Source organism: Sander vitreus, chromosome 4, assembly GCF_031162955.1.
Source record: "Sander vitreus isolate 19-12246 chromosome 4, sanVit1, whole genome shotgun sequence".
Lineage (NCBI taxonomy): Eukaryota > Metazoa > Chordata > Actinopteri > Perciformes > Percidae > Sander > Sander vitreus.
Window position 1 is genome coordinate 17,181,395 of NC_135858.1, and position 15,497 is coordinate 17,196,891.

Here is a 15,497-nt window from a genome sequence, read left to right on the forward strand (position 1 = left end):
GATATAACATTCATGTATATCTAAAGAAATACACAAACGATTGGGAAATTTGAACTGGGAAATTATTTACTGAACGCAGTGCACATTTGTCACGACGTCAGGAATAGTTGCTTCAACATGTAAATATGTGCATAGACGGACACAATGATAGTGAACTGAAAAACAGACATTTTTTTGAAGGACAGAAAAAAGATATGACGAACAGCATCCAGTGAAACACATGTATACCAATATTCATTCAAGATTCCAGTCAACCAGAGTGACACTTCTCTCTCTGACATTCATAGTTGCATACAAATGTCCATACATCAGTCAAACTCACAATTTGACAGTTAAAAAAAAAGAAAAAGAAAAAAAAGAGAGTTGCACCCATCAGGGGTGTCGAGAGGACATGGCAGATTGTTTAGCCTGGGTCAAATGAAAATCCAAATACCTTCAGCAACAAATGTGTATTTAACTTTCTAACAGTATAAATTAAAAATGTTAATATGGAGGTTAAGAAGTACAATATATCATCTAAACTTGGCAGTAATGTCAGGATTGGACACATTACCAATTTCATATTCTGGAAAATTATGTAATTCTAGATATGTGATTTTTAGGCTCAATTACAACACAGGGCTTGACTTCAGCACTACATCTACATTATGTAAAATCCAATTTTATTTTATTCCTAATAATGCCAAAACATCAATGACATTTAAAAAAAAAAAAAAGTTAAAGTGACACAGCTGAGGTACAGGATAAGGATAATCAGATGGTACCCAATAGCAAAAGACATTACTGGATACGACCACTGTCTCATCTGCCAGTATTCACTTCTCTCAACTCATTCTCTCAGGCACATCAGACTCTCCAGGTGTAAGGCACTTCTCATCTCTCGCATCATTTCACACGCACATTCGCGCCAGCTCTCTCTCATTGTCTTGCGCCCTGTCTCACTTTCTCGTTCACCCAAGAGGCGTTTTGAGTTGTATTATCTGGGATCTTTGGATGCAGCGATGACTGGTCAACTTCAGGCGATTGTCCAGCCAAGACGTGCACGTTAAACCCCGAGCGCAGAGTCGTATCAGCCTGGGGTCGAGCCAGCCAGAGCCTCTCGCATCTTAGTACGAGCCAGAGCATAACGCTGCACTATCTGCTTGACGTGCTCCTCTTCTTCACGCTGCAGAATGAGCAGGAAGTTCTTCAACTCAGGCATGGAGAAGGCATGCCACTGTAAGGAGAGAAACATGCATTAATGAATGTACAGTCTATAAACTAACCACAAGGTTTGGATTCCTTATTCTCATTCATGTTGCACTCACATTGACTTCTCCAGTTTCATTCTCTTTCAGAACAAAGCTGAGAACTTTCTCATTGGGCCCAGCACACAGACGCAGACGGAGGGGACGCTCATCATCAGATACCTTGCGAACATAAACTGAAAAGAGGCAGACAAAAAGACTCAAATTAATGTACAGCGTGCCAATTTCAATATAAAATAAGTAAATAAGGCTGCAGAAGTTAAGTGTAAACATAATAAAACTGGAGTGATACCTTGGTCATGACGCTCGCTGCGCTCAAACAGAGCAAACTTGCCAGGATTGTCCACCACTGTAAACTTTTTCAACAAAGCTTCAATGACCTCACGAGCAGAAGTGCGTGAGCTTATGTGCAGGTGCTTGGATGCATCCTTTGGCAGGTAGAAAGAGGTGCGACGCTTCACTCCGCTAGCCTTCCTCCCTCTAGCATCATGACCTCCTTTTTTAGGAGGTGGAACTGACACAGGTCGCACCAACTTGAACTGTACCTTTATGAAGCCAGTGTAGGAACCATCCTTGTTCTGTTGAGAAAAATGTAAATGTTACGCTGAAGAAAAAAAAACACCTTAACATTAAAATGCATGGGTTTGTTGTGACTCAACACACTACTCACCATGTTCATGAACAGATTGCTGTTGATTTGAGCGTTGTATTCCTTCACCTTCTGCTGATAATCTGCAGTGTTCAACTCCTGCTTTCCCCATTCAATCTGTTCATCCTGGAGGGGACAGTGAGGAGTTACAGTGTTAAACCACCAGGTGTCAGTGTTCACCTCCAAACCACAACAGGAACACGAGAAACTCAGGCACAACAGTTAACTGGTACACTCAAGACAGTAAGAAGCATAGGCAGTTTTAAACAGGGTTTGAAAGTATGGCTTAGGTGTCTATTTATTTTTTCTGTATAATATGGATGAATTTGTTTAATGTATAATGATATGATTGATGTGTGATCTGCTGCCACTTGTCCTCTCCCCCTGCCCTTATAAGGGCTTTATTGTGTCATCCCTGACAATTTATGTATTTTAATGTATGAAGAAGGATAAGACTTTTACATGGGGAAAAAATCTCATTACAACATGCTGCTGTCGTATGAAAACATTGTATGTCTCAAAATATCTTTTTCAGGAACTGAGAAAGGTTGTTTTTTTTGCATGAAGCCAGGGTCATGCAATACATTTTAACACTAAATTGGAAGGTCTGAAGTTATTATGTAAAACCAACTATGGTGTTATCCAATTTGGATTTAAAAGTTCTTCCAAAAATATTGCTTAATGCTGTTTAGAATCTGATAAAAACCTTTAGTAAAGATGTCGTTATAATAGTAATATAATGTTAACTGATTTTCTGTTAGGCCCCCTGTTATTCTCAGTGAGCACCAGTTGCATCAGACTCAACTTCCTGACAACGTAGCAAAGGCAAAAACGATGATGTCAGCTCTGCCCAATCCTGTTCGAATCCTCTGTCTAGGAGGGGTAGAGGAAGGAGGGGTATGTGCAACTTGCAGCTGTTTGCAGTGACTGCGAGCAACGGTTCTGCACTGCATTCCTCAACTTGGTATTCATGTAAAAATAGCCTCCCCTCCCCGGCACTCAAGTGGGAGAGACAATGCCCTCCCTTGTTTCACAGGCACATCCTGTGAAGTCAGCTGCCTCATCAACCACACAATCCCAGTCATGTTTCAGTCATGCACATTTGGCTGTTACTATCTGCATGACCGTTAGCTCAATTAGGGCTTTTCCTGAGTGTACTAGTGACCAATTGGTTTTTTCCCTGTATAGAAAGAAAATTCAACAGAACTGTGAGGCCGCACAAATTTATTTTCCATACTGTACTCCAGCTAATTTCTCAAGGTTTATAGGAGCAGGGGGTAAAAGGTAGGATATCTATCAGGATAGGATATCAATATCCAGCATCTATGGGTTCTGCAATGATACTTATGCAGATGTATCCATTATTGCAAACAAGTATTTCTGCATAAATGTACAATTTTATTTTTTTACAAAAAAAATGTTAAAATGTATCTAACTCCACCCTGCCTCCATCTATTTTCATGAACCTGGATTATCAAAATGAAAAATAAATCAGGCAAAGTTGCAAGCTTTAAAAAGGGGCTGGGTAGCGTATACATCGATGTCAAGCAGAACAAAATCAATTGTAGCAATCCATAGGCAGACTGAAAGACTGTAGAGTTAATATGCTGCTGTTAACAAGTCAATAAATCAATATGGGGGCCAAATTGAGCTTTCCAGCATGGTAACAGTGGTAGGAAAAACATATGCAACAACTGTGTCTCTACATGCCCAGAAAAGGAGTGTCATATCAAAAATGGTTTCTGCACAAAGACAGAAAATGGTGAATGTCACTGAGTTATAAAGTAAACTGCCTCTAACTGTTTCCCAATAGACAAAGCTGATATCCGAGTGGGTGTGGGTGACAACAGAAAATTAATCTTTTCAAAACAGTACATTAGTCATCTGTGATTGAGAAATGAGTATGAAAAACCTGAATAGTCAATGAATGGTGGGTGTAAGGCTGGAAACCTGAGAAGCGTGTGTGCGTCACTAAACATGACATTTGGGTTGTTCTCATGAGTTCAGCTGTGGGTCGGTCTGTGCTTGTTAAAATTTAAAAAAAAACATCCCCTGATGGATTGTGTTTCTACACCAAAACCACCAACTTATTTTTGCCACTTCTGACATGCTTTTTATTATAGGTTCCCACAACTCAAGTCTCAAGCCCGTTTACTCAAAACTGGAGGAACCAGAACTCCATCCTAGCCTGCAAGCTCACTTGGCATGCATCTTCTCTGCTGGGGTGCCCTTGAGCAAAACACACAGCAGCTCCAGACCTGGGGTGCTGCTGAGCAACACACCCTGGCATTTGACCCCCTAAAAGTATGGATAAAGTTATCAAATTTAACAAACTTAAAATTGCCATGGAGAGCATAAATATCAAATAACGCGAGAGCAACGTTAGTTATGAACTACCCATCATCCATCTCTCTAGTCTCACTCTATGATCTCACTTCCCCTTTTTACATTGAGGACAGGACTTTTTAATTAAGCCTAACGTTTATTTTTGTATACGTCATCTACTTCTCACCTTTTTTACGTTAGCATTAACGTTAGCTTTCCGGGTTTGGGGAAAGAAAGATGTCCGGGCGGTGAAGTACTGCTCAAACTCGGAGTCGGGTTCCTCCTCGCTGCAGTAGCCGCTGCTGGTGGAGCTGCCCCAGGTCTTCTCGAAGGAGGGAGTTTTGTCCGAACTGCTAGCCGCGTTTGTCATGCTGACTACCCGGTGAAACCTTTAACACTAGAACCAACGAACTGAACTTAAGATACGACGACTAAACGCACAAATAACGTTAACTAATAAAGCACTTTCAGTTAGCTCAATACAAAACCTGCCCAAAATATCTCTGTAGCGCCTTGATACAACAAACTAATAGACAAAATACCACTGACTTTTTTTCCTCTAACTTCAACAGGGCCACGTTTCTACTGTGCAAACTCTCTGTGTGAAACAGGATGTATTCAGGCCCCCGCCCTTACTGTCTCGCTTCCTTCCCCCCGCCGAGGCCCCACCCAGGTCCGTTGAGTTTGGAAAATACACAAAACCAACGCAGCCGCTCGCGATTGGACGGCAAGTGGAAATACCAGACTTAATCCCCCCTCCCCCCTCTCTCTGCCTCCCACGGATGCTGCTGCCACTGCTTCTTCCACGCTGAAAATGTCATGTGATGACAGGTCAGTTTGGTCACCACACAGAGCCAGAGACAACATGTGCGTCTCATTATTTCTCAATTTATGAGCTGTAAAGATTTGTTGAACCATTAGGCACCAAACATACATTCTAAAACGTACACTGTCAAGTAACATTTTTCCTTATCTAGTTTGAAAAGCTTGAGTGTGGTGAAACCATAGACCGTTACAGTCTATGGGTGAAACCCATGCCAGAAACCAATCAGGGTAAAAGGGAGATTTTTACTGTCACTGGGAAATACCCAGAGGCCCCCTAAATGCCACATAACTAGTCAATGAATCCATTAGCTAGATCATGAAAGAAAATAAGGATCACTCCGATCGACAGTGTTGGAGTAACGGAATACATGTACCGGTGTTACGTATTCAGAATACAAATTATGAGTAACTGTAGTCCATTACAGTTACAATTTAAATAGTTGGTATTTTAGAATACAGTTACATTGTTGAAATCAATGGATTACATGACGATACTTCTGTTTCATGAGTTTATTCACTCTCTGAATAAATTAAGGCAACTCCATGCATTTCCCAATATGAAAACGAAAAAATGAGTTATTTGCGTGATCACTGATAGAGGTAGAGATGGAGCCGGAACCGGCACAACAGAGCCAGGGCAGGAATGCGTTTCTATCTTGGAAATTCAAACAGCATTTCACATTAAAGAAAGAGAAGGGAGAATTAAATATGCCAGCAACCAACCTCCTTTCAGCGTCCAAATTCACATTAGTTTTTAATTAGCCAAGGGTAGTCATCTGCTCTAGTTTTGCTGGTCACCTTGCTATTTTATAGTTGACGTGCGACTTTACATTCTCCTGTGTGCTGATTTACTATCCCCAGAGCCGTTGAAAGACTGACTAGCCCCCGAAGATCAGAGGTTAGACTTGATTATTGTTATCTATGGATGGAAATATTTGTGCTGTAGCCTGAACTATTTTGCACTTCAGAATTATAACCATGCACACACAGGTGGAATAGTTTTTTCTTCATATTTTTGCATCAATGTCACTAGGAAGCATACCAGTAGAAATATATATTCATATTTGTAAGTGGGATTGTCTGGAATCTGGCAATATAATAACCATTATGGTGGAATGCACTGGCTAAGCAATTAACAAAAATGTCTGTGCTGACATAAATAGTTTACATGAGAATACATTATAATTTGGCCCTTTGGCTGAGTCTCTATCTGTCAGAGGGAGAGCAGTTGTGAAGAAGTTGGTAATTTCATGGTGCAGATTAACACTTTTGCATTCACTATATCGTTGTCACATTCTCATTAGGGGCTGAGCCCCCCTAAAGGTCTGATCCTAGAATCGCCCCTGCTGCTACTTCATACTTGTACACCACTACACCTCAGAGGGAAATGTTGTAATGTTTACTGCACTACATTTATCTGACAGCTTTTGCTTTATTGCTTCACGCTGGGCTTGTTTCTGCAACAGCTCATTGAGTATCGGATACAATTAAAACTATTGAGGAAATATTTTCCTTTGACATTGGTCCAGTATTAAACGAGATCACTGCAGATGGCAACGGTGAAACAAGCTACAATGTAAGTTAATAGGATGTCAATTTACGTTCATAAAAGTGCTCGTTTTGCCGCTGACAGACTCAGATTAATATTCTAAGTGTCTGACAACATTATGGAAAGGATTTCTAAGAAGGTCGATCTTTCTGTTAAAGAGTAAGATCCTTTTTCAAAACATAAAAAAGTCCAGACTCCATGTAAATAAACAGTAATTTTAGCATCGTAAAATGGGCATTCTAGAACATCTCTGAGGCTTGCTCTGGCTGTCTTGAGCCTGTGCGTGTAGGGTGCACGACTATTTCATTCCAATTTCGGGTCTGTCAGTCACCGTGAAAACTGGGGACATTTCCGGGGACAGCTCTAGCCGGGGACAGGTCACCGAAACCGGGGACTGTCCCCGGAAACCCGGGACATCTGGTCACCCTAGCTTAGACTGCGGTTAGATTTCTTTAGTATGCAGTTCGGGACTACAAATACAAAAATCTATCTGCTTGTTTAGGTACACATTCAGCCAGTTGGAACAGAAGAACACACCAGAATAGGCCTGTTTAGTAAGCAGGATTTGATGGCTGCATTCCTACACTTATAAAATGCAATTCAATGTGGAAGTAATCCAAGTATTCAGAATACGTTACTCAGATTGAGTAACGTAACGGAATACTTTACAAATTACATTTTTGGGCATGTATTCTGTAACGGAATACGTTTTGAAAGTATCCTTCCCAACACCATCCATCGATTATTAGACTTCCATGATTCAGGGGACTTATAAGAGGGAAGACTCAAAGCAGCAGAGGCTGCGATATCCTAACTTTGAATGCCTAGTAGCTCTCAAAACACTGGATCCTACATTTCCTATAACGCAACTCAATAGGGTCTTTCATTATGCCCCCTTCAAGTCGTATCTGTAAAAGTTGTAAATATGACTGGGAAACTGTTTTTTTCTGAAAGCTCTGATATATGCGACTTGGCACCGGCACGTACTGATACTGAGGTGCCTGAAAACCAATTATGTCTGTTGTTTAATCATTAAAAATGCAATGTTTTGGACAGATGGTAGGGAGAAAAGCAATATGAATGTCACCCTTGGAATTTGTAAAAGACTTTTCTCAGACTTTTTTTGACATTTTACAGAGAAAACAATTTATCAAACAAAGAATTCATAAAATAATTGAGAAAATGCTCTGGAGAGGAATTGATAAATACAATAACAGGGATGCACCAATCCAACATGCCAGATTGGTATCGGTGGCAGAAACTGACCTGATTAAGCAGATCGAGTATCAATCCACAATAAATACAGTTTGTTTGTCAGTGTCATAAGATCTTATGTTTCCGTAATCAGTTATATTCATGCAGACATGGTGAACTCCATCAGTTGTTTGTGCCACAGCAATCCTCATGTTAAATAAAAAAGACTGCAATGAGTGATATACAGATTCTAGTTCTGGTATTAGATCAGTACTGGATGAAAATAAGTTTCATCCCTAATTTTCAGTATGCTGCAATGTAAACTCTTTTTAAACCATCAGGCAGACTTTAAGTATATTGTAATAAAGCTGAAGATTGAGCAACAAGTTTATAGCTTTTGTAGTGGGAATCTGGCTACAAAAAACTATAATCAGGTATGGTCTTTAATTTCTGCTAGAAAATGAACAGCATCTAAAGCTGAGATGAAAGGCTCAGTAGCCCTGCACCTTTCTCTGCTGTACACCGGCCTGGTGGGTGTGTGTTTAAATCCCTGCACTCAGGGAAACCATAGACTGTATAAAATAGGGTGAAACACTGAGATCAAAGGAGAGAAAGACCAATGGACACGTGTCCAACTGGTGAAGACATTTGAAAAATATCCTCAATGTTTTTCTCACATGCTAAGCATGCTCGGATTATCCATAAGGGCACTTGGGCCAGTGCCCAGGGGCACCAACCATTCACAACCAGTGGGGGGGCACCACATGACACAAGCTTTAACAATATGTTCCGTAAATTGTTATATTATTCGCTTGAAATTGTTGAAAGACCATACCTTATTCGTTTATGAACACTAATTTCATAATAATAATATAATAATAATAAATTATAAATAAATCCATATTACATGACCACTATCACTCCCCTCCCCAATCTGTCAGAGTTGAGTTGGTCCACAAGTACGCGCAAACAAAGCCCGTCTACGGAAAGCCGTTCCACTCCTTATTCAGCCCCATTGTACCGAATTTGTTTGCAAGTTCCACCAGAGTTCCACTGGGGGTGATCGCGGGCCAGTGCAAAATGAATGGGACTCTATGGAGCTAGATGGCTAAATTTGTCTCTTTCGCCTGATTGTCATTGAGAAATCTCAGATTTGATTGTAGTTTTTGCAAGTTCAACATGGATTATAGGTCAAAAGTTGAATGAACGAGTACTTGTGTCCTTTCGATTTCTTACAGGTTGAGTCGTTGTTGCCCATAACACGCTAGCATTCTGCTAATGAATGCTGATTGGTCAGTGAAGGACTGATTACGATCGGAGATCCCGCTTGACGGCATCCGAAGCGGAACCAGAATGTCAGAGTGAATATTTCGGCGTGGTCTTTAAAACATCAGCAAACCTCTTTCTAGCACGTGTATTAACAGGGAGAGCCTAACCTGTCAGCTGTGTTGTCGATGCTTCGAGAGAACAAAGGAAGCTTGCCTTAAAGCAGTATCTCTGGCCGTATATGTGTATGACGTCATTGACATTTTAAAAGGCTTTTTAGAACAAAAAAGACACTTTAAAAAAATCTAACACCCAGCAGTGTGTATTTTCTTAGCCTCCCCTTTCGAATGCAACATTCAAATTACTAGACAAAAAAATGATATCCTGAGAAAAGTGGATTTTGAGGGGTATAGCTCCATAGAGTCCCATTCATTCTGCACTGGCCTGTGAGCGCCCCCTATATGGAACTCTGGTGGAACTGCTACCAGTTCAGAAGCCGGAAGTAACGAGAGAGTGGAACTTCTTCCCTTATTAGAAATTCTTTGGCGCAAATGTATCATTTGGATGGGAGGGGGGGGCGGGGTTAACAATAATCAAAAGTGGCCAGTTTAACCCCCCAAAAATGTTATCATGATGAATTTCAAATATTAACTGTTATAAAAAATGATAAGTGGTTGGCTTTCTTGATTCAATGTAATTGGCAAGCAAAGAACTTTTTTTTTTTCACACAACCCCCCCACCTCTGGGTGAGACTTGGTTGCACCCACAGCACAGCGTGTGCGCTTCGTGAGTTTATTCAGTATGCAGAGAAGTGTAAAAGACCGGTCTACAGTCTGCGCTTCTTTTCCTAGAACTCATATTTCTTTCAGAGGAATTTGTGCAATAAATCCATATTCTTAGATCTAATATTGATAGTCTTTTGTCCATATCTTATTCATTTTCGGTCCTTTTATTGTCGTTAGCTGTGATGCTAAAGCAGTTTTAGCTTTCCCATGATGCTTTTGAACGTTTTTGACCAATCAGAGGAGTTGCTTTCAGGGCCCGTGAAATAAAGTCGGAAAAATACAAATTTGACCGACCCACAATGCTGCAATATATTGTATTGATTTTGGCTTTTTGAATTGATAGACATTTTGAATTGAGACATTTGAATATAGTGCTCACTGCTCATATGCCTACGTGTATGTAGTTGAATAAGTTAGTAAATCACATTTGAGAAATCCCCTTGATTATGTCTGATATTTTTGGCAGGGGGAAAGCAAGTGTTGGTTTCTCTTTGCATAATGACAATGCTTTTTTTTTTGTTAGTTTTAGTGAGGTATAGTGCCCAGGGGCACCACATTGTCTTAATACGGGCCTGATGCTAAAGAGAATATCGTTTTGGCTATCAGCACAAGTATTAGTTAATGTGTATTGGCAGGAAATACTTGCTTTGCCTCCTAGTGTGAAGTGACGTGTGAAGTATGAGGGCTGCTACACCCATAAATCCTACAACTGTTCTTACATTCTTGTATGCATATAAACCTTACAAAAGTGAAATTGATAAGATATGATCTGGTCTTGCATGTTTTGTTTTGTTAGTTGTATGTGGTTAGTATGTCCTACTTTTTTGTAATAGGTCATTGAAGATATTTTGGGGGTGGCAGTAGCCTAGTTCGTAGGGTTGGATTTGGGTTAGGAACCGGAGGGTCCCTGGTTCAAGTCCCCGTACGGACCGAAGTACAGAGTGTGGACTGGCACTGCCAAGGTGCTCTTGAGCAAGACACTGAACCCCCAACTGCTTGGGGCGATCTCTCCATTAGGCCAGCTACACACTGCCTGCGTTGCGTGTCAGCTGCGTGGATTTTTCTATGTCTTTACACACCAGAAACGTCTTGCCTCTAGCCTTGTCTGTACACATGTATGTTTCCCATTGATAAAATGAAATACCATGTAAAACATAAATATATACTGATTTGATTACAGCAAAGACAACATTGGCAGTATTGACGGCAAAATAGGCTTCAGAATATTTCGTTCTGTATTGACAGGTGCAATATTAGAAAATTGATTTTTAGAAATTACATTTATATCTGCATTTATATCAAAACCTAGAGACTTTCAAACATCAAAATGTCATTTACTAAATGTATTTGTGTCAAAATGACATATAAACATCTTTTCCTATTCTATTTAGCCTGGAAACGCTTCCAACACGCTCGCGTGTCGCGTGAAAAATAGGCGTCGGTTCTATTTCTATCATGCACGCGTTTTCGGTGCGGCTCGAGCCGGGCGTGAGACGTGCGTGTCACACAGGCAGTGTGGAAGCTCTAACCTGTTAACATAGGAGCCGAAATAAAAATGGACACACCACGCAGCTGACACGCTCACGCGACGCATCCAGTGTGTAACCGGCCTTAGTGTGCTTAGTATACATAGGTCCTGAGCATGTTTGTAATTCAGGCCTGTGTTCAATGTGTGTGCAACTGTAGAGTGAAAATTGTGAATTTCCCCTCGCTTCTTAAAGAAACAGAGGTGTTATTAATAACAGTAATTACGGCTCTGGTACTTTGCATGCTGACTCACTGGCACTGCTTACTGGTAGACTCCACTATAACAGAGCCATCATCAACGGTATATTAGTTCCACCTGTGCTTTCCCTTACGATGTCAAGTCAAAATGTTTGTTATGTAAAAGGCCTATGCACACATCTAGCCATGTCTTCATACTGTTCATACTCTGCTGAACAGCTATCTCAAGTTTTTACATTCCAGTCATCTTTTGATAAGCAACAGGTGTTTAATAAAACCCGTTACCAAGAGACCAAACTCCGCTGCCTTGAACAACGACTGGCTCGTAGCCTTGACTCCCCTCTTTATAAATAACACTGTAGTGCAGAAAAGCACAGTGAGGAGTCTTCTTCTAGTAAGATTTTAGACGTACGGCGGACTGGACTTGACTTTGTCTGTTTATCTGGATAGGGTTACACCTTTTTTTACCACTTGTTATGCCCCTATGGAAACTAGTCGTTTTTTTCGACAATAACACACTTCCCCAGTTTGCAGCTAGTGGAACTGGATTAGAAGTGTGTCTTTATTGCCAAGTACAAAGGTTCCCATTTTTGGCCCTAAAGCATTCCAGCAGAATTACCAGGTAGCACATAATGTAACGTGCAAAATAGAGTTTGTGGAAGCTACCAGTTTCCCCACTCAATGTGGCACAATATGGTACTAACTTCTTGATGTAGAGATGCTGTATCAAATCAACAGTGCCTACTACCATTTTGATTGTGAGCAAGACTACATTTGATTGAAGAAATTGAATAATACTAAGCCAGTCATACTGCCAAATACAAAGGTCCTTACCACATTTGTGTCTGTTTCTATGGTGTGCTCCACAACATATGTGTGGTCAGCCACGGAGCCTCTGTCCCAGCTGCAGTCCAACCGGATCAGAGCACGACAGCGGTAGTGGCACGTGAATCTACAATCTGAAAGTGCAGAAAGTCAGTTTAGACAAGGAGTTTAGACAAACACTGCCAAACACATAATCTACATATGACACCGTCAAATATGTGATGTGATATTGTAGTTATTGTATGAGCGCAATTCTCAATGGCTGATGTCCTCCTCTGGCCATTACTGGTCACTGCAGTTACTCTAAGTTGGCTTCCCCCTGCATTTTTGTTGACATTGTTGAAAATGTATGTTTATTATTGAGGTCATAGTTGAAGGTGGTGTTGCGCTGGACAACATTATATTGACAGGTGTTTCTATTTTTTGTCCTTTCCATTTATATACATGAGGGGGGCACACAAATAGAAACTCCACTGAATATAATGTAGCTCAGTATAACACCACCTTTATATACTATGACCTTAATAATAATAATAATAATGTCTAATTTAAATTACACATTTCTGACAATGTCACCCGGAACTGATTATTATAGACATCGCACAAGTAGACTTTATGGTATAACAGTATTGGATCGCATTAGATTGTACAGGTATACCTAATTAAGTAGCTACTAAGTGTATATAATATTAATACATAGCAAACACTTGTCTTAAGATACAGAATTAACAACATTGCATCTGTTGAGTGCAGCTGTGAAATAAAACAGAACAGAACTAAGATACACATTGACAAACTATCAGTGTGAAATTATAGGTAATATTTTACAGGTATATACATATATTCACCATCAGTGTAACTTCTGTGTTTGTGTCACTGTTTTATTGTGATTTGATTGTGGTTTTATATTCATATTACTGATAAGAAGTGTTTTTTTCTGCAGCAACCGCAGCTACAGTGGGTTTCAGTTGATGAAAAGGAAGTTCAAGACAATTGCAACTCAAAGATAAGTCTTGAGCAAGAAGAGCATTAAGGTCTGTAGCCGACGCAGCCCACATAATAACCACACCACCAAAAACACTTAAACAATTAATAACATGGGAGAACATTTATGGCATGGCGAACCAAGCAGACAAAGTTATTATTTCTATGTGGTAACAGGCCGAGTACAGGGTTATATTTGGCTTGCACCATTAGTGGCTACATCTTTCTCTGTTTAACCAGAGTTCCTCCTACTCTCAGTCTTGCTCTCATTTCTGATCTTGCATATCACACACACACACACACACACACACACACACACACACACACACACACACACACACACACACAGGCGCATGAACAGCCTACTCACTGACACACCGCAGGCTCTGCTTATACAGGCCCCAGATGAAGTCTCCACACAGGTCACACCACGTGGGCTGAGCGTGGCTGCAGGGCTGGAAGTTGTGTCCCTCTCCCTTCTCCTCAGTGAGCTGGGGGTCCTGAGTGCTGCTCTGGACTCTGATGATGCCCACACGGCTCAGCAGGTCTGGGACCTTCCCCGGGCTGATCCTCAGGGCGTTGGCTCTCTCCAGGCGTGGAGGTGAGCAGGGCAAATGTGTTCCGTGTGTCAGCTCTATCTGCTCTCGGTCTGGCCTCAGGTCACGGAGCTCGATGAACTCCCCCCAAGACATTGTGTCACTCAGAGTCTGGCTCCTTCCATTATCACTGACAGGCAGAAGAAAAAACACAATAACACGGGTACCTGCCATGTGAAATGTGAAACCAGCCGTGTTCAACCTGTTCTTTTGAAAAGGTTTACATTTGACTCTGCAGATTCTGAATGTTGCGTCTGCTCTATCTGGGAACAGTTTTTTTTTGTTTTTAAAAATCAAAAAGGCGATTCAATTGTAGACTCCTTTATTATATGGGGGGGGGGGAACTATAACAACTACATGCAGTGGTGGCATAAGTATCCAGATCCTGTACTTAATGTAGCAATACCACAAAATAAAAAGTAAATAGTCATTGGTAAATAGGTAAATAGTAAATAGTCATTGTACAGATGTTTTAGATAAGATTAGATAGACTTTATTGATCCCACACTGGTGAAATTCCCTTGTTATTTTATTATCAGCTAAATGTAGGCTACTAAGTACTCATTATGCAGCAGAATGGTCCCTTTATATATTGTATTATTGGATCATTATTACTGATGCTTTACCATGTAAACAGCGTTATTTCACTCTGAAATGTAGTACAAATATACTATATAGTAGCATACTAAGGTACAGTGCAAGAGCAAATTTACTGTATTGATTATAAAACGAATAAGTATTATATGTTTGTTTAGTTTTGGCCATTTCATATACAGTAGATTGCAGACATTTTATTTACATACTATTTTCTTGTATATAAATATATGATAACAGTTGTATATTTGATAGTCTGTTAACCAAGCAGGGTATTAGTAGACAAAAACCTATATGTAAAACATTAGTCTACTGTAATGTGTTAATAATGTATAACTACTACTAGGCCTACTACTACTACTACTACTACTACTACTACTACTGTAGGCTACATTTATTTTTCAAGTATAGCTCTACTAACATGAGTAGAGCTAAAATTCCTGTAAATAAAACGCATTTACGAGGGCTTTAAGGATGTAAACTCGTGTTTAGTCCCAGACAACAGGCGTAATAACACTAATCAGTAACCACTTGAAACTTCAATGTAAAACAAAGTCTTCAGTATATTCAGTCTAACTTACCAAAACACCGGAGAAAACAGCCCCGTGGCAACCGCTTTGTCTCTAAACTTGTTCCATCCGAGGAGAAAAACTTTCCGCAGAAAATTTCTGACGGTTTCCAAGTAACGGAGGTGTGCAGCAGCCGCGGCTACATCTCTGGAAATAATCGATCATTGCCGGCTGGTTATAGCTAGCGACGGAGCGCCTACTTTTTTGAGTAACATCGGTGTAAACGCGGTATCTGAGCACTTCTGGAGACAGTAACCATCTTTTGATTTAGTCAGACTGTGGTGGAGGAGGAAGCGGCTTGTCATTAAAACAGAGAGTAAGATGAGGCTGAGCTGTACAGACATCCGGAATGTTTTCACATAGG

The 15,497-nt window shown here is 40.5% G+C and overlaps 1 protein-coding gene across 2 annotated transcripts; it reads right to left on the reverse strand.

The window, feature by feature from the left end:
- Positions 1-45: 45 nt before the first annotated feature.
- LOC144516990 (ras association domain-containing protein 1-like) lies at positions 46-15,456 on the reverse strand. Of its 2 annotated transcripts, XM_078248749.1 has the most exons (7): positions 15,146-15,456; positions 13,745-14,100; positions 12,400-12,524; positions 1,918-2,022; positions 1,540-1,825; positions 1,308-1,423; positions 46-1,216 (listed from the first exon to the last, which is right to left on the reverse strand). In XM_078248749.1, exons 2-7 carry the CDS (start codon positions 14,064-14,066, stop codon positions 1,070-1,072), a joined length of 1,101 nt encoding a protein of 366 aa, XP_078104875.1. In that variant the 5' UTR covers positions 14,067-14,100; positions 15,146-15,456; the 3' UTR covers positions 46-1,069. The 2 variants fall into 2 exon arrangements, with proteins under 2 accessions (XP_078104875.1, XP_078104876.1); XM_078248750.1 differs by lacking the exons at positions 12,400-12,524; positions 13,745-14,100; positions 15,146-15,456 and adding an exon at positions 4,409-4,847.
- Between the last annotated feature and the right edge of the window lie 41 nt (positions 15,457-15,497).

Coding starts and splice junctions, on each gene's coding strand:
- LOC144516990 (XM_078248749.1), bottom strand. CDS start 14,066: ATGTCTTGGGGGGAGTTCATCGAGCTCCGTGACCTGAGGCCAGACCGA. Junction 1,424..1,539: donor CAGCGAGCGTCATGACCAAG/GTATCACTCCAG, acceptor GCCTCTTTTCAG/TTTATGTTCGCAAGGTATCT. Junction 1,217..1,307: donor ATGAAACTGGAGAAGTCAAT/GTGAGTGCAACA, acceptor CTCTCCTTACAG/TGGCATGCCTTCTCCATGCC.